Source organism: Trichomycterus rosablanca, chromosome 15 (assembly GCF_030014385.1).
Source record: "Trichomycterus rosablanca isolate fTriRos1 chromosome 15, fTriRos1.hap1, whole genome shotgun sequence".
Taxonomy (NCBI): Eukaryota; Metazoa; Chordata; class Actinopteri; order Siluriformes; family Trichomycteridae; genus Trichomycterus; species Trichomycterus rosablanca.
Window position 1 is genome coordinate 34,175,101 of NC_086002.1, and position 22,909 is coordinate 34,198,009.

The 22,909-nt window shown below is 41.3% G+C and overlaps 2 protein-coding genes across 3 annotated transcripts; both read left to right on the plus strand.

Moving 5' to 3' along the window:
- The first annotated feature begins 252 nt into the window (after window positions 1-252).
- Window positions 253-4,087, plus strand: LOC134329405 (sialic acid-binding Ig-like lectin 5). Of its 2 annotated transcripts, none has more exons than XM_063010659.1 (4): window positions 253-323; window positions 762-1,070; window positions 3,194-3,442; window positions 3,724-4,087. In XM_063010659.1, the coding sequence occupies exons 2-4, from the start codon at window positions 806-808 to the stop codon at window positions 3,900-3,902; spliced, it is 693 nt and encodes a 230-aa protein (XP_062866729.1). In that variant the 5' UTR covers window positions 253-323; window positions 762-805; the 3' UTR covers window positions 3,903-4,087. The 2 variants fall into 2 exon arrangements, with proteins under 2 accessions (XP_062866729.1, XP_062866730.1); XM_063010660.1 differs by having other exon boundaries at window positions 3,815-4,087.
- Window positions 4,088-4,882: 795 nt separating this feature from the next.
- cdc37 (cell division cycle 37 homolog (S. cerevisiae)) lies at window positions 4,883-15,768 on the plus strand. Its single transcript, XM_063009844.1, has 8 exons — window positions 4,883-5,168; window positions 5,312-5,599; window positions 6,546-6,651; window positions 9,012-9,127; window positions 9,272-9,394; window positions 9,592-9,774; window positions 13,616-13,687; window positions 14,885-15,768. Exons 1-8 carry the CDS (start codon window positions 5,061-5,063, stop codon window positions 15,044-15,046), a joined length of 1,158 nt encoding a protein of 385 aa, XP_062865914.1. The 5' UTR covers window positions 4,883-5,060; the 3' UTR covers window positions 15,047-15,768.
- Window positions 15,769-22,909: the final 7,141 nt, after the last annotated feature.

Genomic DNA, 22,909 nt, shown 5'->3' on the forward strand with positions numbered 1-22,909 from the left:
AGTGATGACTTAATATATAATAATAATACCTGTTGTTATTGATTGTCTTCCTGGATGAACAGTGTGTCCAGTCCTGACTCCACCTTCCCTGACGGTTGAGTTTGGTCACTCAGCTGAAGTGAACTGTTCTGTACCAATCAGACCTGAAGAAGTGGGCTTACTGGGCTGGGAAGCTAAAACAAACCCGGTGCAGGTGACTGGGAACAGTGTGATGTGGAGGGTAACCAGTCTGACAGAATGGGAGGAAGTGGACGGGATCAGTTGTTTTCTTTCAGCAAAAAATGAAACTCAATTTTGCACACGTTTGAACCTCACCATCTACAGTAAGTACAACCAGTACCACCAGTACCACTCAGTACCATTACTAGTACCAGTAACATCATTATTACAACCATAAGCAAAACCATTAAGATCACCATCAATTTCACCTTTAACCCAATCAGTATTTAATGACATCACAAACACCACCATCAATACAACAGTGAGCAATACCATTAATCACCATCAAAATTACTGTCAACACCACAACTACCACCATCATCACGTCCCTTCACCAAAATTACTGTCAACACTACTGTTAACACCACAACTACCACCACTGATACATCATCACGTCCCTTCACCAAAACTACTGTCACCACAATCAATACCACTATCAATACAACAATAATATCATCAACACACCTGCAGGAAGGAGGCATCTTATCAAACCATCTGATCGTGTGTGTGTGTGTGTGGGTGTATGTGTGTGTTGGTTACAGAAAGCCCTGACGGTGTTAAACTGATTCCTGAAGCTGATGTCTGGATGGAGGGAAATGAGACGAAGCTCCAGTGTGAGATTACAAATGTGGGTCCTGGACATAAGCTCAGTGTTCTCTGGATCAGAGACCCTGGTCATCAGAACGTCACTGAACTGAACCACGAGAGCAAAAAAAACGTTACTGAGAGAAATCATCTGACGGTGATTCCACATCGTAAAGATAACGGAGCGCAGTACAGCTGTGCAGCTGTACTGAACCTCCAACAACGTCAAGTTTATCAATCACAACCCATTAACATCACCGTACACTGTGAGTATCACATCACCACCATCACACCCTAACCCACCTGTACACATCACCACCATCACACCCATCACCCTGTACACTGTATCACATCACCACCATCACACCCTAACCCACCTGTACACATCACCACCATCACACCCATCACACTGTATCACATCAACACCATCACACCCATCACACTGTACACTGTATCACATCAACACCATCACACCCATCACACTGTATCACATCAACACCATCACAACCATCACACTGTATCACATCACCACCATCACACCCTAACCCACCTGTACACATCACCACCATCACACCAATCACACTGTATCACATCAACACCATCACACCCATCACACTGTACACTGTATCACATCAACACCATCACACCCATCACACTGTATCACATCAACACCATCACAACCATCACACTGTATCACATCACCACCATCACACCCATCACACTGTACACTGTATCACATCAACACCATCACACCCATCACACTGTATCACATCAACACCATCACAACCATCACACTGTATCACATCACCACCATCACACCCTAACCCACCTGTACACATCACCACCATCACACCCATCACACTGTATCACATCAACACCATCACACCCATCACACTGTACACTGTATCACATCAACACCATCACACCCATCACACTGTATCACATCAACACCATCACACCCTAACCCACCTGTACACATCACCACCATCACACCCATCACACTGTATCACATCAACACCATCACACCCATTACACTGTACACTGTATCACATCAACACCATCACACCCATCACACTGTATCACATCAACACCATCACAACCATCACACTGTATCACATCACCACCATCACACCCTAACCCACCTGTACACATCACCACCATCACACCCATCACACTGTATCACATCAACACCATCACACCCATCACACTGTATCACATCAACACCATCACAACCATCACACTGTATCACATCAACACCATCACACCCATCACACTGTATCACATCACCACCATCACACCCTAACCCACCTGTACACATCACCACCATCACACCCATCACACTGTATCACATCAACACCATCACACCCTAACCCACCTGTACACATCACCACCATCACACCCATCACACTGTATCACATCAACACCATCACAACCATCACACTGTATCACATCAACACCATCACACTGTATCACATCACCACCATCACACCCTAACCCACCTGTACACATCACCACCATCACACCCATCACACTGTATCACATCAACACCATCACACCCATCACACTGTACACTGTATCACATCAACACCATCACACCCATCACACTGTATCACATCAACACCATCACACTGTACACTGTATCACATCACCATCACACCCATCACACTGTATCACATCAACACCATCACAACCATCACACTGTACACTGTATCACATCAACACCATCACACCCATCACACTGTATCACATCAACACCATCACACCCATCACACTGTACACTGTATCACATCACCATCACACCCATCACACTGTATCACATCAACACCATCACACCCATCACACTGTACACTGTATCACATCAACACCATCACACCCATCACACTGTATCACATCAACACCATCACACTGTACACTGTATCACATCACCATCACACCCATCACACTGTATCACATCAACACCATCACAACCATCACACTGTACACTGTATCACATCAACACCATCACACCCATCACACTGTATCACATCAACACCATCACAACCATCACACTGTACACTGTATCACATCACCACCATCACACCCATCACACTGTATCACATCAACACCATCACACCCATCACACTGTACACTGTATCACATCAACACCATCACACCCATCACACTGTATCACATCAACACCATCACACTGTACACTGTATCACATCACCATCACACCCATCACACTGTATCACATCAACACCATCACAACCATCACACTGTATCACATCACCACCATCACACCCTAACCCACCTGTACACATCACCACCATCACACCCACCACACCCTAACTCACATCACCACCTTGTATTTTATAGAATTGAAGTCTCTCTCTCTCTCTCTCTCGTACAGATAAACCGGTGATTGTTGAACCTGTTGGTGGTAATTTGTCAGTAACTGAGGGTGAAATGTTGGTGTTGCGCTGCCTGGCAGATTCAAACCCACCTTCAGGATATAGTTGGAGTTTATCAGATAATGATTACATCAAAAATTCATCTATCACCATCAGCAGAGCTCGTCTACAGGACCAGGGTTCCTACACCTGCACCGCCTCCAACGATCTGGGTTCTACATCCGTCACCGTGGACATTATTGTAACAGGTCAGCTTGAACCTTAACCCTAACCCCTGACCCTAACCCTGACCTTAACCCTAACCCTTGATTACTTTCTGAGTTAGTTGTGGTTACCACAGGTTACATCACTGTGACCTCACTGATGGCGACTTTTAGCCTGTATTTAAATAAAAGTGAATCCCTGACGTTACAGTGGAGGGAGTGAGGTGTGTTAGTGGTGGGTGTTCACATACTTTTGCTGATGTGGTGTATATACAGTGATATGTGAGATACTGATGAGCTTCTGTGTTCGCTGTTGTTTTTACTAGAGAAGCACGTACCCGTCGTCCTGATCTGCGCCGCTGTTGCCGTGGTGATACTGTTAGCCGTGCTAATCTGTGTGTTTTGGATACATTACAGACAAACTCGCATAGGAACCTACTTATTGACAACACTACGGTACCACCAACACCCCACCCGCCAGGACCCCAGCGCTCCGGGGAGTTAGAGCTAAAGTGTTGGTGCTATAACAATCCAGTAATAGCTACCACTGGTGGCTAGTGCTAATGCTAGCTGTCTGTAGTTAAAGCTGTGGTCTGTGTGTAGCTTCTGCTAATGCTAACATAATTTTGATGACTAATTTCAACTTATAATTTCTTCACCTAATGTTAATAAATATCTGATAGAAAATCATCATTGTGAAAGACTCGCTATTGTTCGCAGTTTTATGTACTGAAGTAGTGACATTTATTTCTGATACATTAATCAGAGACTAAATGAAGCTTCAGTAAAAAAGAATTTATTTTCATTTATTAAACAATTAATAAAAACGATCTGAATGATTATTTATGGATCTGTTATTATTATTATTACTATTTTAGTTATTATAATTATTTTTATTATTTTCCTTGTTATGTTTATTAGTAGAGTTTTAGATGTAGACTCATAACTGGTTTCAGAAAAGACAAACAATATAATGATATAAATATAAAAGATTGTGATCTGATTTCTCCTGAGTGTGTTTTACAGGTACGGTGTGTATGAGGACATTAGACATTACATCCAATCTGATTATTAAACTAGAATTGAACTTGTGAACTCATTATAACATTTCTGTTATTTATCATTAACTCTGGGAATGATTTCATGTTCACTGAATTAAAAACTCCGTGTTTATCATCACCTGTTTGGTAGGTCAGAGTAAACAGATTTAATTAACTTTCTTTAATGATATAAAAATAAAGCTAAAGAAAAAAGTGTAAAAAATCTGATTAATGTAAACTCATTCTTATTTTGATTAAATAATAGACTCAGAAAGCGGAAAAGGAATAACAAATAACTGAAGGAAGCGGCGTGATTTAAATGATCATGAATGTAGGGTGCAGATATTAGGGCTTAGGGGTAGGGCAGAAGGTGGTATTTAGGACACAACCCGACGTCACTCTGCCGCCATCACCCTTTGCGGTAGTACGCATGCGCAGAGCGGAAAGGCTGGAGTTTTCCAGAAGAAGCGGTGCAGCATAAAGCCGATTAATCACAACCGCGATTTATTTACATGAATTAACAAAGAAAAACCGATTTATTATTAACATACACAGTGTTAGTGATCCGGATTAGTTTGTAGGAGTTCGCATTTACAGCTGGATTTAATAAATTCTCAGTAATAATGACCACTATTGATTACAGTGTGTGGGATCATATCGAAGTTTCAGACGATGAGGACGATACTCACCCAAATATCGATACACCGAGTCTGTTCAGGTGGAGACACCAGGTCAATATACGCTCTTCTATACGTGTAGGGTTAGCATGTATCTGTGTATATACAATATCGAGATCTATTTATGTTTAGATGAAGTGATGTAGAAGGTTCCTGTTATCTGGAAATGTATCCTCTACCTGAACCCTGTCTCTCAGGCTCGGGTGGAACGCATGGAGGCTTTTCATCAGAAGGGAGCAGAGATGGAGAAAAGTGTCTCAGAAGCTAAGAGGAAGGTTGTGGAGATCCAGCGTCGGATAAAGGATGTGGAGAAGAGTGCTGAGGGTTCAGAACAAACCAAGAAGGAACTGGAGGAACTGAAGAACCAGGAGAAACATCTCAGGAAAGAGGAGAGGAAATGTGAGAAGAAGCTGGAGGAACATCTTCATGAGGAGAAGAAACAGCCATGGAACGTGGACACGCTCAGCAAGGAAGGATTTAGCAAGGTGTTCACACACCACACCCTAAAACATCCTAAACACAACACCCTAAATACCCAACACCCTAAATACCCAACACCCTAAATTCCCAACACCCTAAATTCCCAACACCCTAAATACCCAACACCCTAAATACCCAACACCCTAAATACCCAACACCCTAAACACACAGCACCCTAAACACACAGCACCCTAAATACCCAACACCCTAAACACACAGCACCCTAAATACCCAACACCCTAAATACCCAACACCCTAAATACCCAACACCCTAAATACCCAACACCTTAAACATACCACACATGAAATACCCTAAATACATTACAATCTACTTCCTAAATACACACACCATACTCTAAATACCCAACACCCTAAATACCCAACACCCTAAATACACAACACCCTAAATACCCAACACCCTAAACACACAGCACCCTAAATACCCAACACCTTAAACATACCACACATGAAATACCCTAAATACATTACAATCTACTTCCTAAATACACACACCATACTCTAAATACACCACACCCTAAAAATGTTCTAAATACACTACACACTACACCCTAAACACCCGATGCAGCTCATGGTTGATGGTCCAGCACTGTCTGATCCACTGCAGCGTTTATCTTCTCATCACCACATACTGAATGATCAGGGTTAGAACAGATCTGTGTGTATCCATCCTTCATCCCATTATTAATCACATCATGTTTCATCAGACAAAGCAAAATCAAATCAAGCTAAAATTCCAGAGTTTTTATTTTTATTTATTTATATATGGACACACAAATGTAATGAAAAGATAACACAGCTTCATCAGTGCAGAGATGTTACTCTTAACACTCATCTTAAACCCATCCATGAACCCCTGTTCTACTGTGTGTGTGTGTGTGTGTGTGTGTGTGTGTGTGTGTGTGTGTGTGTGTGTGTGTGTGTGTGTTACAGAGCGTGGTGAACGTTAAGCCGGATGTGACGCAGGAGACGGAGGAGCAAAAAGAACAGAAACATAAAACGTTTGTGGAGAAATATGAGAAACAGATCAAACACTTTGGTTAGTAATAATTTATAATGATCAAAAACCACTGCACTCCAAACTCACTGATTCTAATAATAAAAATGTACTGATGATCAGAATCAGTAATCAGGTCTGAGCTCACCAGTCACATAAATAAAGTGTACATCTTTGAAACATTTTGAAAATAAAAATGATTTTTTTTTGTATGTGATGTGTGTATGATGTGTGTATGATGTGTGTGTGATGTGTGTGTGATGTGTGTGTGATGTGTGTATGATGTGTGTGTGATGTGTGTGTGATGTGTGTATGATGTGTGTGTGATGTGTGTGTGATGTGTGTGTGATGTGTGTATGATGTGTGTGTGATGTGTGTGTGATGTGTGTATGATGTGTGTATGATGTGTGTGTGATGTGTGTGTGATGTGTGTGTGATGTGTGTGTGATGTGTGTATGATGTGTGTGTGATGTGTGTGTGATGTGTGTGTGATGTGTGTATGATGTGTGTGTGATGTGTGTGTGATGTGTGTGTGATGTGTATGTGATGTGTGTATGATGTGTGTGTGATGTGTGTATGATGTGTGTGTGATGTGTGTGTGATGTGTGTGTGATGTGTGTATGATGTGTGTATGATGTGTGTGTGATGTGTGTGTGATGTGTGTATGATGTGTGTATGATGTGTGTGTGATGTGTGTGTGATGTGTGTGTATGATGTGTGTGTGATGTGTGTGTGATGTGTGTATGATGTGTGTATGATGTGTGTGTGATGTGTGTGTGATGTGTGTGTGATGTGTGTATGATGTGTGTGTGATGTGTGTGTGATGTGTGTGTGATGTGTGTGTGATGTGTGTGTGATGTGTGTGTGATGTGTGTATGATGTGTGTGTGATGTGTGTGTGATGTGTGTGTGATGTGTGTATGATGTGTGTATGATATGTGTGTGTGATGTGTGTGTGATGTGTGTATGATGTGTGTGTGATGTGTGTGTGATGTGTGTGTGATGTGTGTATGATGTGTGTGTGATGTGTGTATGATGTGTGTATGATGTGTGTGTGATGTGTGTATGATGTGTGTGTGATGTGTGTGTGATGTGTGTATGATGTGTGTGTGATGTGTGTGTGATGTGTATGTGATGTGTGTATGATGTGTGTGTGATGTGTGTATGATGTGTGTGTGATGTGTGTGTGATGTGTGTGTGATGTGTGTGTGATGTGTGTATGATGTGTGTATGATGTGTGTGTGATGTGTGTGTGATGTGTGTGTGATGTGTGTATGATGTGTGTGTGATGTGTGTATGATGTGTGTATGATGTGTGATGTGTGTGTGATGTGTGTGTGATGTGTGTGTGATTTGTGTATGATGTGTGTGTGATGTGTGTGTGATGTGTGTATGATGTGTGTGTGATGTGTGTGTGATGTGTGTGTGATGTGTGTATGATGTGTGTATGATATGTGTGTGTGATGTGTGTATGATGTGTGTGTGATGTGTGTGTGATGTGTGTGTGATGTGTGTGTGATGTGTGTGTGATGTGTGTGTGATGTGTGTGTGATGTGTGTGTGATGTGTGTATGATGTGTGTGTGATGTGTGTGTGATGTGTGTGTGATGTGTGTGTATGATGTGTGTGTGATGTGTGTGTGATGTGTGTGTGATGTGTGTGTGATGTGTGTGTGATGTGTGTATGATGTGTGTGTGATGTGTGTGTGATGTGTGTGTGATGTGTGTGTGATGTGTGTGTGATGTGTGTGTGATGTGTGTGTGATGTGTGTATGATGTGTGTGTGATGTGTGTGTGATGTGTGTATGATGTGTGTGTGATGTGTGTGTGATGTGTGTGTGATGTGTGTATGATGTGTGTGTGATGTGTGTGTGATGTGTGTATGATGTGTGTGTGATGTGTGTGTGATGTGTGTATGATGTGTGTATGATGTGTGTGTGATGTGTGTGTGATGTGTGTGTGATGTGTGTATGATGTGTGTGTGATGTGTGTGTGATGTGTGTGTGATGTGTGTATGATGTGTGTGTGATGTGTGTGTGATGTGTGTGTGATGTGTGTGTGATGTGTGTGTGATGTGTGTGTGATGTGTGTGTGATGTGTGTGTGATGTGTGGCGTGTGATGTGTGGCGTGTGATGTGTGTATGATGTGTGTGTGATGTGTGTATGATGTGTGTGTGATGTGTGTGTGATGTGTGTGTGATGTGTGTGTGATGTGTGTATGATGTGTGTGTGATGTGTGTATGATGTGTGTGTGATGTGTGTGTGATGTGTGTGTGATGTGTGTGTGATGTGTGTGTGATGTGTGTGTGATGTGTGTGTGATGTGTGGCGTGTGATGTGTGGCGTGTGATGTGTGTATGATGTGTGTGTGTAACGGGTGTGTGTGTGTGTGTGTGTGTGTGTACAGGAATGTTGAGGAGGTGGGATGACAGTCAGAAGTATTTATCTGATAATCCTCACCTGGTCTGTGAAGAAACTGCAAACTACCTGGTCATCATGAGTATTGACCTGGAGGTGGAGGAGGTACCAACACACACACACACACACACACACACACACACACACACAGATAATGTGTGTGTATAACGTGTGTATAATGTATCTATATATACTGTGTGTATAACGTGTGTGTATAACAGTGATGTGTGTTGCGTGTACGTCCTACAGAAACACGCTCTGATGGAGCAGGTCGCTCACCAGACCATCGTGATGCAGTTCATCCTGGAACTCGCTAAGAGTCTGAAGGTGGATCCACGCGGCTGCTTCCGCCAGTTCTTCTCCAAAATAAAGGTAACCTCACCTGTGTGTGTGTGTGTGTGTGTGTGTGTGTGTGTGTGTGTGTGTGTGTGTGTACGTGTGTACACCTGAGTCTCCGAGAGAGAGAGAGAGAGAGAGAGAGAGAGAGAGACGTCATGTTTATATCTACACCCACAGTCACGGTGAAGAGCTGTGTGTGTGTGTGTGTGTGTGTGTGTGTGTGTGTACAGACAGCAGATAAGCAGTACCAGGATGCGTTTGATGACGAGTTGGAGTCGTTTAAGGAGAGGGTGCGCGGCCGGGCTAAGATCCGAATTGAAAAAGCCATGAAGGAGTACGAGGAGGAGGAGAAGCAGAAACGACTCGGCCCTGGAGGTCTGGACCCTGTGGATGTTTACGACAGTTTACCCGCCGTACGTCGCTTCATTTTGACCTCCTGTACATCTACAGTCATGTTAAACAGTCAGGACACAGAAGGAAATGTTTACTTCTTTATTTGAGTTAGATAAAGGGTTTATATCAGCACAATGGGATTCCTAATGTTCCTAAAGTTTATACACCCTAAACTAGGGATGTCCCGATCACGTTTTTTGGTCCCGATCATTAATTTTGATCCCGATCCGATACCGAATCTCAAAAAAAACGATACTTGTATTTTCTAGATATTGTCTAGATAAGAACTAGATAATACTGTACACTTATTCAAATTAATCCAGTGTACATGTTTAACACCTGAATAGCTCTGCAGTGCTGTAGGAAAAATCTGCCTGCACCCAAGCTATTGCTTAATGTTCTTTTATTATTACAAGATAAAAGTTAACAAACGTAGTGCAGCATCGTAGCAGTAACACTAGAACACTCAACATGAAGTGAAGGTTTTATCTGAGGAAAATCAGCATCTGCGGCGTGTTAGCGGACGGCCGGTTCCTCCTCTCATCACATAATAATAAACTCGCTGTATTCGGCCGAGTGTTTATTTGTTTTCAGGTGCCGTATTAAATTGGTAGATCGATTGGTTAAATGATATTTGGTTTGTTTATGAGCCACCGTACTTGTAGGCGTGTTTGTAACTAAGCCATTTAGAGGGCTTGATACTGAGATGTCGTTCAGTCTTGTAACCAGGGCCGGGTATCGCCACTCATTTCCTGGATCCCGATTCGATTCGATCTTCGATTTGATTTTCGATTCGATTTGGATTCAACACAGTTAGGCATATTTGAGTTACATTAACAGGTTTAGTTTAAATACAGACCCATTCCCAAAAATTAGAATATCATGGAAAAGTTGATTCATTTCCATAATTCCATTCCAAGAGTTAAACTTTCATAGATTATAGATTCAGGGCCCACAATTTAAACGATTTCAAGTATTTATTTGTTTATTTTTTTACATAATTTGGGCTTCCAGCTCATAAAACCCACGAAAACAGGATTTCAAAAAATTAGAATACTGTGGAGAAATCAGCCCAAACTACTTCTCAGTTTTAGCAGAAAAAAAAAGAAATTAGGATCAAATCAATCAAAATATGGTACTTTCAAAACGATATGTCAATCTTCAATAGTTGGTTGGGAATCCCTTTGCTTAAATCACTGCCTCGATGCGACGTGGCATTGAGGCAATCAGCCTGTGGCATTGTCTGGGAGTTATGGAAGCCCAGATTTCCCTGATGCTTGCTTTCAGCTCTTCTTTGTTGTTGGGTCTGGTGGCCCTCATTTTCCTCTTGAGAATACCCCATAGATTCTCAATGGGGTTTAGGTCCGGCGAGTTGGCTGGCCAGTCGACCACTGTGATGGCATGGGCATCAAACCAGGCTTTGGTGCTTCTGGCGGCATGGGCAGGGGCCAGGTCCTGCTGGAAGATGAAATCTGCATCTCCATACAGATCCTCAGCAGAAGGAATCATGAAGTCCTCTAAAACATTCTGGTAGACTGTTGCGGTGACCTTGGATTTAAGAAAGCAGAGTTTACCAACACCTGCACCAGACATTGCACCCCAAATCATGACTGACTGTGGATATTTCACACTGGACCTCAAGCAGTTTGGGTTCTGTTCCTCACCCGTCTTCCTCCAAACCCTTGGACCTTGATTCCCGAATGAAAGGCACACTTTACTTTCATCGGAAAAGAGGACCTTGGACCAATGGCCAACGATCCAGCCCTTCTTCTCCTTGGCCCAGTTGAGACGCTTCCTACATTGGCTCAGGTTCAGAAGTGGCTTGACCCGAGGAACCCGACAGTTGTAGCCCATCTCCCGGATGCGTCTGAATGTGGTGGTTTTTGAAGCTGTGACTCCTGCCTCATTCCACTCTTTCTGGATCTCTGCCAGATTCTTGAATCTTCTCTTTGTGATAATCCGCTGAAGCCCACGGTCGTCTCTTTTGCTGGTGCATCTTCTCCTGCCACATTCTGTCCTTCCACTAGACTTTCCATTGATATGCTTGGACACAGCACTCTGTGAACAGCCAGCCTCCTTAGCTATGAACTTTTGTGGCTTACCCATCCTATGGAGGGTATCAATGATGGTCTTCTGGCCGGTTGTTAGGTCTGCAGTCTTCCCCATATTGAACCGAACTGAGACAATTTAATGACACCTGGGGAAACCTGTGCAGGTGCTTTGAGTTTAGTAGGTGATTAGTGTGTCACACTCAGTTTAAAACATTCATGCCCTGCAAAATTTGGGCTGATTTCTCCACAGTATTCTAATTTTTTGAAATCCTGTTTTCGTGGGTTTTATGAGCTGGAAGCCCAAATTATGTAAAAATAAACAAATAAATACTTGAAATCGTTTAAATTGTGGGCCCTGAATCTATAATCTATGAAAGTTTAACTCTTGGAATAGAATTATGGAAATAAATCAACTTTTCTATGATATTCTAATTTTTTGGAATGGGTCTGTATGTACAGATGTTCAGAGAACGAATGTGATAATTGTACAAAGAACGCTCATTATTACAAATATTTGTGTATTTTGTTTACATAAATAATGAATCCAAAACAGAAAACAGTAACATTCATTTTTTATTATTATTTTATATGTCTGACACGCTGCAACAGTGTAAATGTAAACATACACCTGGCTGTCGAACAGCTTATGCCAAGTTTACACGACACGACACTCTGATTAACACCGGGTCACTGTAATGTTCACACTACACCACTGATGGGTGATGGGGGGTTTTACATCTACACCATCTATCACCAGGGGGAATCACAGGTGAGCTTCTCTGCTCTCCAAAACTACGTTCTGTCACGAAAACACACGTGAGAAGTGATGAAAGGTTTAATGATACCACGTCCAAACATGCACATCAACAAGCAGCCAGAGATGAGAGTTTGTGCGCCGATGAAATAAATGAATCTGAGTGGATTTGGCAACACGAGCAGCATGGCTTGTTCTATAGTGAGTTGGAGGTTAATAAATATTTTGTTTTGTAGAGAACGATCAGGTCAGAAATACTGTAAAACTCGTGTGTGTGCTGATGTATTCTGATAGAAACTATATTGCGCTCCACCTGTTTACATCCTCGCCCCCGTGTTTCCCCTCGCTGTTCCTCACATCGATCGAGAGCCGAGTTCTGATCGCAGAGCGAACACCGAGTTCCTCCCGAATCCAGCACCGACGAAAATCAGTGCAGAAAGTTGTGTAGTGGTCATAACCTGAGCTTCTGCCATGCTGGACTGATGTGCAGGTCAGATCTCGTTACATGAAAAAACAGTGGCTGGTCACGCGAGATTAAAGGGGGTAACAGATCTCCGTGTGCACCGTAAAAATGGGCGTATTTAAAAGATCGATCTCGCGTTTATATGAATCCATATCGGATCGTTCAAATAAAGATCGATTCGAATCGAAAAATCCACCCCTACCTGTAACATGGTAAAGCTGTATGTTATGGTTCTGAAGTTGTTATACTGGGATTAAAAGTGATTGTTTTGTAACCTGGAGTGATCCTCGACTCACACACCATATAAACAGTAAAATTCTACAGTAATGAACGCAGCTCTGCTCCCACCGCCTGGTGAAACGCTCACACTGCAGACGTTACACTTCAGTGCTGGACTCTCCGTTTACGACACCTGCTTGACCGCTGACGTAAAACGAAGGATCGGGCTCAGTAAAGCCGATACCGATCAGTTAAAAAAATGCCTTGATCAGGCCCATTTCCATCTTTGAGATCGGATCGGGACGTCCCTACCCTAAACCCAACTGCTGTCACAGTTCTTATAATCACTGAGTGTTTTTGTGTCTCTGAAACAGGAACTGCAGAAATGTTTCGATGACAAAGACATCCAGATGTTACAGGACGCCATCAGCAAAATGGACCCTACGGTAAGTGTGTGCAGTACAGACGCACTACAGACGGTGGTGCATGATGCCTGTTTAGTACAGATACGATACAGAAGCACTACAGACGCAGTAGGATGTCGGAGTGTCGATCTGTAGAGACGAGCCACTGGTCCTGATCATGTCCTATACACTAGCTCGTGTGTGTGTGTGTGTTTGTGTGTGTGTGTGTGTGTGTGTGTGTATGTGTGTGTGTGTTTGTGTTTGTGTGTGTGTGTGTGTGTGTGTGTGTGTGTTTGTGTGTGTGTGTATGTTTGTGTGTGTGTGTGTGTGTGTTTGTGTGTGTGTGTGTGTGTGTGTGTTTGTGTGTGTGTGTGTTTGTGTGTGTGTGTGTGTGTGTGTGTTTGTGTGTGTGTGTGTGTGTGTTTGTGTGTGTGTTTGTGTGTGTGTGTGTGTGTGTGTGTGTTTGTGTGTGTGTGTTTGTGTGTGTGTGTGTGTGTGTGTGTGTGTGTGTGTGTGTGTGTTTGTGTGTGTGTGTGTATGTTTGTGTGTGTGTGTGTGTGTGTGTGTGTGTGTGTGTGTGTGTGTGTGTTTGTGTGTGTTTGTGTGTGTGTGTGTGTGTGTGTGTGTGTGTGTGTTTGTTTGTGTGTGTGTGTATGTTTGTGTGTGTATGTTTGTGTGTGTGTGTGTGTGTTTGTGTGTGTGTGTGTGTGTGTGTGTGTGTGTGTGTGTTTGTGTGTGTGTGTGTGTGTGTGTGTTTGTGTGTGTGTGTGTGTGTGTGTGTGTGTGTGTTTGTGTGTGTGTTTGTGTGTGTGTGTGTGTGTGTTTGTGTGTGTGTGTGTTTGTGTGTGTGTGTGTTTGTGTGTGTGTGTGTGTTTGTGTGTGTGTGTTTGTGTGTGTGTGTATGTTTGTGTGTGTGTTTGTGTGTGTGTGTGTGTGTTTGTGTGTTTGTGTGTGTGTGTGTTTGTGTGTGTGTGTGTTTGTGTGTGTGTGTGTGTTTGTGTGTGTGTGTTTGTGTGTGTGTGTATGTTTGTGTGTGTGTTTGTGTGTGTGTGTGTGTGTTTGTGTGTGTGTGTGTGTGTGTGTGTTTGTGTGTGTGTGTGTGTTTGTGTGTGTGTGTTTGTGTGTGTGTGTATGTTTGTGTGTGTGTTTGTGTGTGTGTGTGTGTGTTTGTGTGTGTGTGTGTGTGTGTGTGTGTGTTTGTGTGTGTGTGTGTGTGTGTGTGTGTGTGTGTGTATACAGGAAGCGAAGCACCAGATGAAACGCTGTATCGATTCAGGATTGTGGGTCCCGAACTCCCGAACAGACGCTGATGGAGATAAAGACAAGGAGGAGGAGGAGGAGGAGGAGGAGGAGGAGCCTCCATATGAGGAAGTGAAGACAGAGACAGAAAATGCTCAGTAACCCCGCCCACCTCCACATAGCAACCCTGAACCATTCCTATACAATTACCCACAATTCTCTGCTGTACTGTTAACGACTCGGGTTTCATTATGTAATTACTAAACACCATGGGAACCGTCCTGAATCCAGCTGTAGTTCACTAGAGTGTTGAATGGAATGTGATTTAGAACAGGTCCATACCGAGCTCAGTGTGGAGGGTTTGCTGTTAGTTTATTAACTTTACAAAGTTCTGCTAAAAAGAATCCAGACTTTACTCCCGGTTTAGATTAGATGAAACTTTGACCCCCCCAGTACGGCTCTGTTGAGTAAATATCAACACGCCGTGAATAAATCATTGAATGAATACGTAACGAAGCTTCAGTGTGCAGGTCGTGAATGTTTGTGCCTTTTATTATGTACGGTGAATCTAAGCATCAGTGAACCACAGTGTCGGACGGACCACGCCCACTATGGCAGTGAGGTTCCTGTAGTAATACTGATGTACAGATCTGACCATAATCAGAGTGTATATTAGAGTTAGAGCTATTAGCATTCTGGCTACGTTTAGAACCGAGGACGTCATCTTTGTCTTCTGAACCCTGAGTCGTTTCTCCTCCTTATTTCATGAAAGTAAAGGAGAGCTGTGATTGGCTGGTGAGTGCATGCTCCGCCCCTGAATTGCATTGCTTTCTCTTTGTTATTCAATCTGTTCTGTATCATTAATAAAGTCTCTCGATTATTAATCAGTATTGAGATTCTTTATTCCGTCATTTTCACTGGAGAGAAACCAGACATTCCAATATGTTTAAAAGTGTACCTATGGTAAAGCATCTGCTTATACCACCTAACAATGTTTATTACTAACTGTATTTACTATATATTTGATGTATGTAGTATGTACATGTGTGGTATATAAGTGTGGCAGTATATTCTGGAGCAGTGTATAGGTGGAGAGGTATATTCCAAACCCTCAAAAGTCTCCACTCCCAATAGTGTGGAATCTTAAGAGGAAATAAAACTATAAAAGAATGTGGAAACTGGAAACTATACATCAAGGGGTTAAAGGGTTAGCTTTTTATCATGACCCCATTTATTATAATAATATTAATAATCAGTAGGGATGATTGGTTTGGGATGGTGCACAGCTTCAGATGTAGAAGGTTTGAATATGATCTCAGACACTGAATCTCCAGAGTGAGAAACTCACACCATCTGCAGTTTACACTCAGTTAATATCAAGACATTCTGATGTATCATTTCTAAATAAAGGCCTTTTTATATTATCATAAAAGATGTGTACTGAAACAATTAATAGAATGAAAGATACTGAAATAAAGGAAATGCTGCCCTTAAAGCTGAAAAAAGCTGATTCTGTTAAATTAATTTAGTTTAGTTTACCAAAAATATATGACAACAAAACATATTTTATAATATACACCATTTAGAATTATAAATGATTCAGGATGTGTGTGTGTGTGTGTAAATTTGTTGATGCATGCTCAATAGTGTGTAAATTGTTTTGTGGAAACTAGAGAATTTTCACATTGTTGTAATGCTGATATAACCTGAGCACACAAGAAGTTTAAAAGTAAATAGTAGTTAAAATAATAAGAAAACGCTTTGTAATTCCAATAGTAACGTCAGAAGCCATTCATCCTGTTACAGGTTCAAAAATAGTGTTTGTACTATTTCCATTCTGTACCAAATGTTTCTGATTTAGAGTTTTATATTTGTATTTGTCTTTCTATTTTTATTTTAAACATATGTAATTTGCACAGTGAGGTTTGTAATTAGTATAGTTGTTGTATAATTGATGAACAATGTACTGAGCTCTGATTGTTGAGGTTTTTAATCAGCTTATATTTGTATAAAAAAAAGAGTTTTATTATTACAAGTTGTTTTTATTTTTGTTTCTGTCAGGTGGTTTGTGTAATGACCTAAGGGTTTAAAGTTAACCCTAACCCTAACCCTAACCCAAGTCACAATTAATAAGGTTCCACCGTATTTGTTCCCTGGAGGAACATTTTCAGGAAGCAACTAGGACACTTTTCAAAGCGCTTCGACCTAGAGGATATTCAAAACGATTCCTCAGGAACATTAAATCTAAAACTCTACGAGAACTACGACTAGGGGAATCTGTGGTACAAGAAGACTCCAGCGATGTAATTCCACTCGTAACCACCTTCTCTGAACGGGCAATAGAACTTAATAGAACCCTAAAGCAAGGTTTTGGCCTCACTCAAAGTCGTTTGCTACCTCTCCAAAAGTATCGGATTCTTTCGGCGTATAAAAGGAATAAAAACCTTAAAGACCTACTGGTCAGATCTAAACTAAAATCATGTCCCAAACCAAATCATTCCAATTGGAGGAAACTCTTCAAACAAGTCAAAAAGATCAGACACAATTATAAAACCTACTCAATTGATTCGGACTTCAGTTTGGACACACAAAATGTTGTATATATGATTTCATGCACACATTGAAATAACAAATATATAGGGGAGACTAAACACTCGATACTGACCAGATTAAAACAACATGTAAATAACATTAAAAGACAAAGAATAGATACCCATTTGATCAAACATTTTGGGGAGGTGGGACTGTCCCGTTTGAGCATGATGGGGATCGAAACTGACTTTTCTTGGACAACAGACCAAAGGAGAAAAAGAGAAAGATTCTGGATTAGGGAACTGAATTCTTTATATCCGATGGGATTTAACATGAAAACAAGATATTAGAGATAAAGTAGAGGAGTCCACAAACTAAAAGCACTTATAGGGACATGAACTTGATTATTTTAACAAAGGATTGAACTAAATGGTGGTTTTTTGTTTGATGTAAAGGGATTGATTACAATTGAAATTCTCTAAGCATGGTTTGTGGTGATTACATAACGTTTAAGATGGCACTTATATAATTCTCCATTTTTGGTCAATCCTTTCCATAATTAATACAAGTATAAGAACATTATAAAGTAGTATATATGTATATGGACTTACCTCTTTGTTATCCATCTTCCAGATGAACTCATCCTTGGGATAACCGTTTGGGATCCACATCGTACTCTGATGTTGGGTCACAATCTCTATGTCGGTAACTTGGGATAACAAGAATGGAAGAGGTCAGGTTTCATGGGTGAACATGGAACAACTTCCAACGACGTCATAACCTCGTTGAGCATCCAAAGCAATGCACTTAGAGCCTTTTGTGGTTTTGAATGGGTATACATATAGAGTGGTTTGAAGTGGTGTTTGTTAGTATTTATTTAATTCAGCACTTGACTCTCGGGGTGTATGGCAGGGATTTTCCATGATTGGATATACAAATTCCCTATTCAAACCTAACACAAAATAAGTAAAACTTTACCTTAACCCCAACCCTAACCCTAATCTCAACCACAATCCAAATCATAACTTGAAAATCTAATCCTAACCTTATCATAAGGGGCGTTGTTTTTCTTTGGTTTTTCTTGAGGGGGATACTCTCCCCGTGAGCAAATAGTTTATAAGAACAATAGTAAATTAGAACAAATACTTACCTTTTATCAATACTTACCATGAGATGGAGATGGGGTTAGAGTTACAATATACATTAGATTTCGGTGGTAACCTGTAGAAATAGAAAGAAATACATAAATTAATAAATAATTAAAACATACAACTATTAAAGTAGTTTATAACAATAAGAATAAATTAAAACAAATACTTACCTTTTATTAACACGTATCATTGGATGGATGAGGGTGCACTCACAATGCACATACAAATGGAAAGAGGACAAGTACAACATATACTTTCTTCCTTAATTAGGAGGAAAAGATAAGAATTCCTAAACGGTAATATCCGAAGAAAAGAAGAATACTTACCTGTTAAGAGGGACCAGTTTTATTAAGAGATTCCTTCTAATCAGTGAGCCAGTGCCCATGAAAAGTCAAAGACTGAATATAAATCCAATATTCCCTGACCTAACCCTAACCCTAACCCTAGATTTTACTGGACCTTGGTAGACCTAACTTGACCATGGTAGACTTTACTGTACCTTGGTAGACTTTACTGGACCTTGGTAGACTTTACTGGACCTTGGTAGACTTTACTGGACCTTGGTAGACCTAACTGGACCTTGGTAGAATTTACTGTACCTTGGTAGACCTAACTGGATCTTGGTAGACTTTACTATACCTTGGTAGACTTTACTATACCTTGGTAAACTTTTTTGGACCTTGGTAGTCTTTACTGGACCTTGGTAGACTTTACTGGATCTTGGTAGACCTAACTGTACCTTGGTAGACTTTACTGGACCTTGGTAGACCTAACTGTACCTTGGTAGAATTTACTGGACCTTGGTAGACCTAACTGGATCTTGGTAGACTTTACTATACCTTGGTAGACTTTACTATACCTTGGTAAACTTTTTTGGACCTTGGTAGTCTTTACTGGACCTTGGTAGACTTTACTGGACCTTGGTAGACTTTACTGGACCTTGGTAGACCTTACTGGACCTTGGTAGACTTTACTGGACCTTGGTAGACTTTACTATACCTTGGTAGACTTTGCTGGACCTTGGCAGACTTTACTTGACATTGGTAGACTTTACTAGACCTTGGTAGACTTTACTGGACCTTGGTAGACTTTACTATACCTTGGGAGACTTTACTGGACCTTGGTAGACTTTACTATACCTTGGTAGACTTTACTGGACCTTGGTAGACTTTACTGGACCTTGGTAGACTTTACTGGATTTTGGTAGACTTTACTATACCTTGGTAGACTTTACTGGACCTTGATAGACTTTACTGGACCTTGGTAGACTTTACTATACCTTGGAAGACTTTACTGGACCTTGGTAGACTTTACTATACCTTGGTAGACTTTACTGGACCTTGGTAGACTTTACTGGACCTTGGTAGACTTTACTATACCTTGGTAGACTTTACTATACCTGGGTATACTTTACTGTACCTTGGTAGACTTTACTGGACCTTGGTAGACTTTACTGGACGTGGGTAGACCTTACTGGACCTTGGTAGACTTTACTATACCATGGTAAACTTTTTTGGACCTTGGTAGTCTTTACTGGACCTTGGTAGACTTTACTGTACCTTGGTAGACTTTACTGGACCTTGGTAGACCTTACTGGACCTTGGTAGACTTTACTGGACCTTGGTAGACTTTACTATACCTTGGTAGACTTTGCTGGACCTTGGCAGACTTTACTTGACATTGGTAGACTTTACTAGACCTTGGTAGACTTTACTGGACCTTGGTAGACTTTACTATACCTTGGGAGACTTTACTGGACCTTGGTAGACTTTACTATACCTTGGTAGATTTTACTGGACCTTGGTAGACTTTACTGGACCTTGGTAGACTTTACTGGATTTTGGTAGACTTTACTATACCTTGATAGACTTTACTGGACCTTTATAGACTTTACTGGACCTTGGTAGACTTTACTGGACCTTGGTAGACTGTACTATACCTTGGTAGACTTTACTATACCTTGGCAGACTTTACTATATCTTGGTAGACTTTACTGGACCTTGGTAGACTTTACTGGACCTTGGTAGACTTTACTGGATTTTGGTAGACTTTACTATACCTTGGTAGACTTTACTGGACCTTGGTGGACTTTACTGGACCTTGGTAGACTTTACTGGACCTTGGTAGACTTTACTATACCTTGGTAGACTTTACTGGACCTTGATAGACTTTACTAGACCTTGATAGACTTTACTGGACCTTGGTAGACTTTACTCTACCTTGGTAGACTTTACTATATATTGGTAGACTTTACTGGACCTTGGTAGACTTTACTATATCTTGGTAGACTTTACTGGACCTTGGTGGACTTTACTGGACCTTGGTAGACTTTACTGGACCTTGGTAGACTTTACTATACCTTGGTAGACTTTACTATACTTGGTAGACTTTACTGGATCTTGGTAGACTTTACTGGACCTTGGTATACTTTACTGGACCTTGGTAGACTTTACTGGACCTTGGTAGACTTTACTATACCTTGGTAGACTTTACTGGACCTTGGTAGACTTTACTGGACCTTGGTAGACTTTACTGGACCTTGGTAGACCTTACTGGACCTTGGTAGACTTTACTGGACCTTGGTAGACTTTACTGGACCTTGTTAGACTTTACTGGACCTTGGTAAACCTTACTGGACCTTGGTAGACTTTACTGGACCTTGGTAGACTTTACTGGACCTTGGTAGACTTTACTGGACCTTGCTAGACTTTACTGGACCTTGGTAGACCTTACTGGACCTTGGTAGACTTTACTGGACCTTGGTAGACTTTACTGGACCTTGGTAGACTTTACTGGACCTTATTAGACTTTACTGGACCTTGGAAGACTTTACTGGACGTTGGTAGACTTTGCTATACCTTGGTAGACTTTACTGGAGCTTGGTAGACTTTACTGGACCTTGGCAGACTTTACTGTATCTTGGTAGACTTTACTATACCTTGGTAGACTTTACTATACCTTGGTAAACTTTTTTGGACCTTGGTAGACTTTACTGGACCTTGGTAGACTTTACTGTACCTTGGTAGACTTTACTGGACCTTGGTAGACTTTACTGGACCTTGGTAGACTTTACTGGACCTTGGTAGACTTTACTATACCTTGGTAGACTTTGCTGGACCTTGGAAGACTTTACTGGACATTGGTAGACTTTACTAGACCTTGGTAGACTTTACTGGACCTTGGTAGACTTTACTATACCTTGGGAGTCTTTACTAGACCTTGGTAGACTTTACTATACCTTGGTAGACTTTACTATACCTTGGTAGACTTTACTGGACCTTGGTAGACTTTACTGGACCTTGGTAGACTTTACTATACCTTGGTAGACTTTACTGGACCTTGGTAGACCTTACTGGACCTTGGTAGACTTTACTATACCTTGGTAGACTTTACTGGACCTGGGTAGACTTTACTATACCTGGGTAGACTTTACTATACCTGGGTAGACTTTACTATACCTGGGTAGACTTTACTATACCTTGGTAGAACTAATTGGACCTTGGTAGAATTTACTGGACTTTGGTAGACTTTACTGGACCTTGGTAGACTTTACTGTACCTTGGTAGACTTTACTATACCTTGGTAGACTTTACTGGACCTTGGTAGACTTTACTGGACCTTGGTAGACTTTACTGGATTTTGGTAGACTTTACTATACCTTGATAGACTTTACTGGACCTTTATAGACTTTACTGGACCTTGGTAGACTTTACTGGACCTTGGTAGACTTTACTATACCTTGGTAGACTTTACTATACCTTGGCAGACTTTACTATATCTTGGTAGACTTTACTGGACCTTGGTAGACTTTACTGGACCTTGGTAGACTTTACTGGATTTTGGTAGACTTTACTATACCTTGGTAGACTTTACTGGACCTTGGTGGACTTTACTGGACCTTGGTAGACTTTACTGGACCTTGGTAGACTTTACTATACCTTGGTAGACTTTACTGGACCTTGATAGACTTTACTAGACCTTGATAGACTTTACTGGACCTTGGTAGACTTTACTCTAACTTGGTAGACTTTACTATATATTGGTAGACTTTACTGGACCTTGGTAGACTTTACTATATCTTGGTAGACTTTACTGGACCTTGGTGGACTTTACTGGACCTTGGTAGACTTTACTGGACCTTGGTAGACTTTACTATACCTTGGTAGACTTTACTATACTTGGTAGACTTTACTGGATCTTGGTAGACTTTACTGGACCTTGGTATACTTTACTGGACCTTGGTAGACTTTACTGGACCTTGGTAGACTTTACTATACCTTGGTAGACTTTACTGGACCTTGGTAGACTTTACTGGACCTTGGTAGACTTTACTGGACCTTGG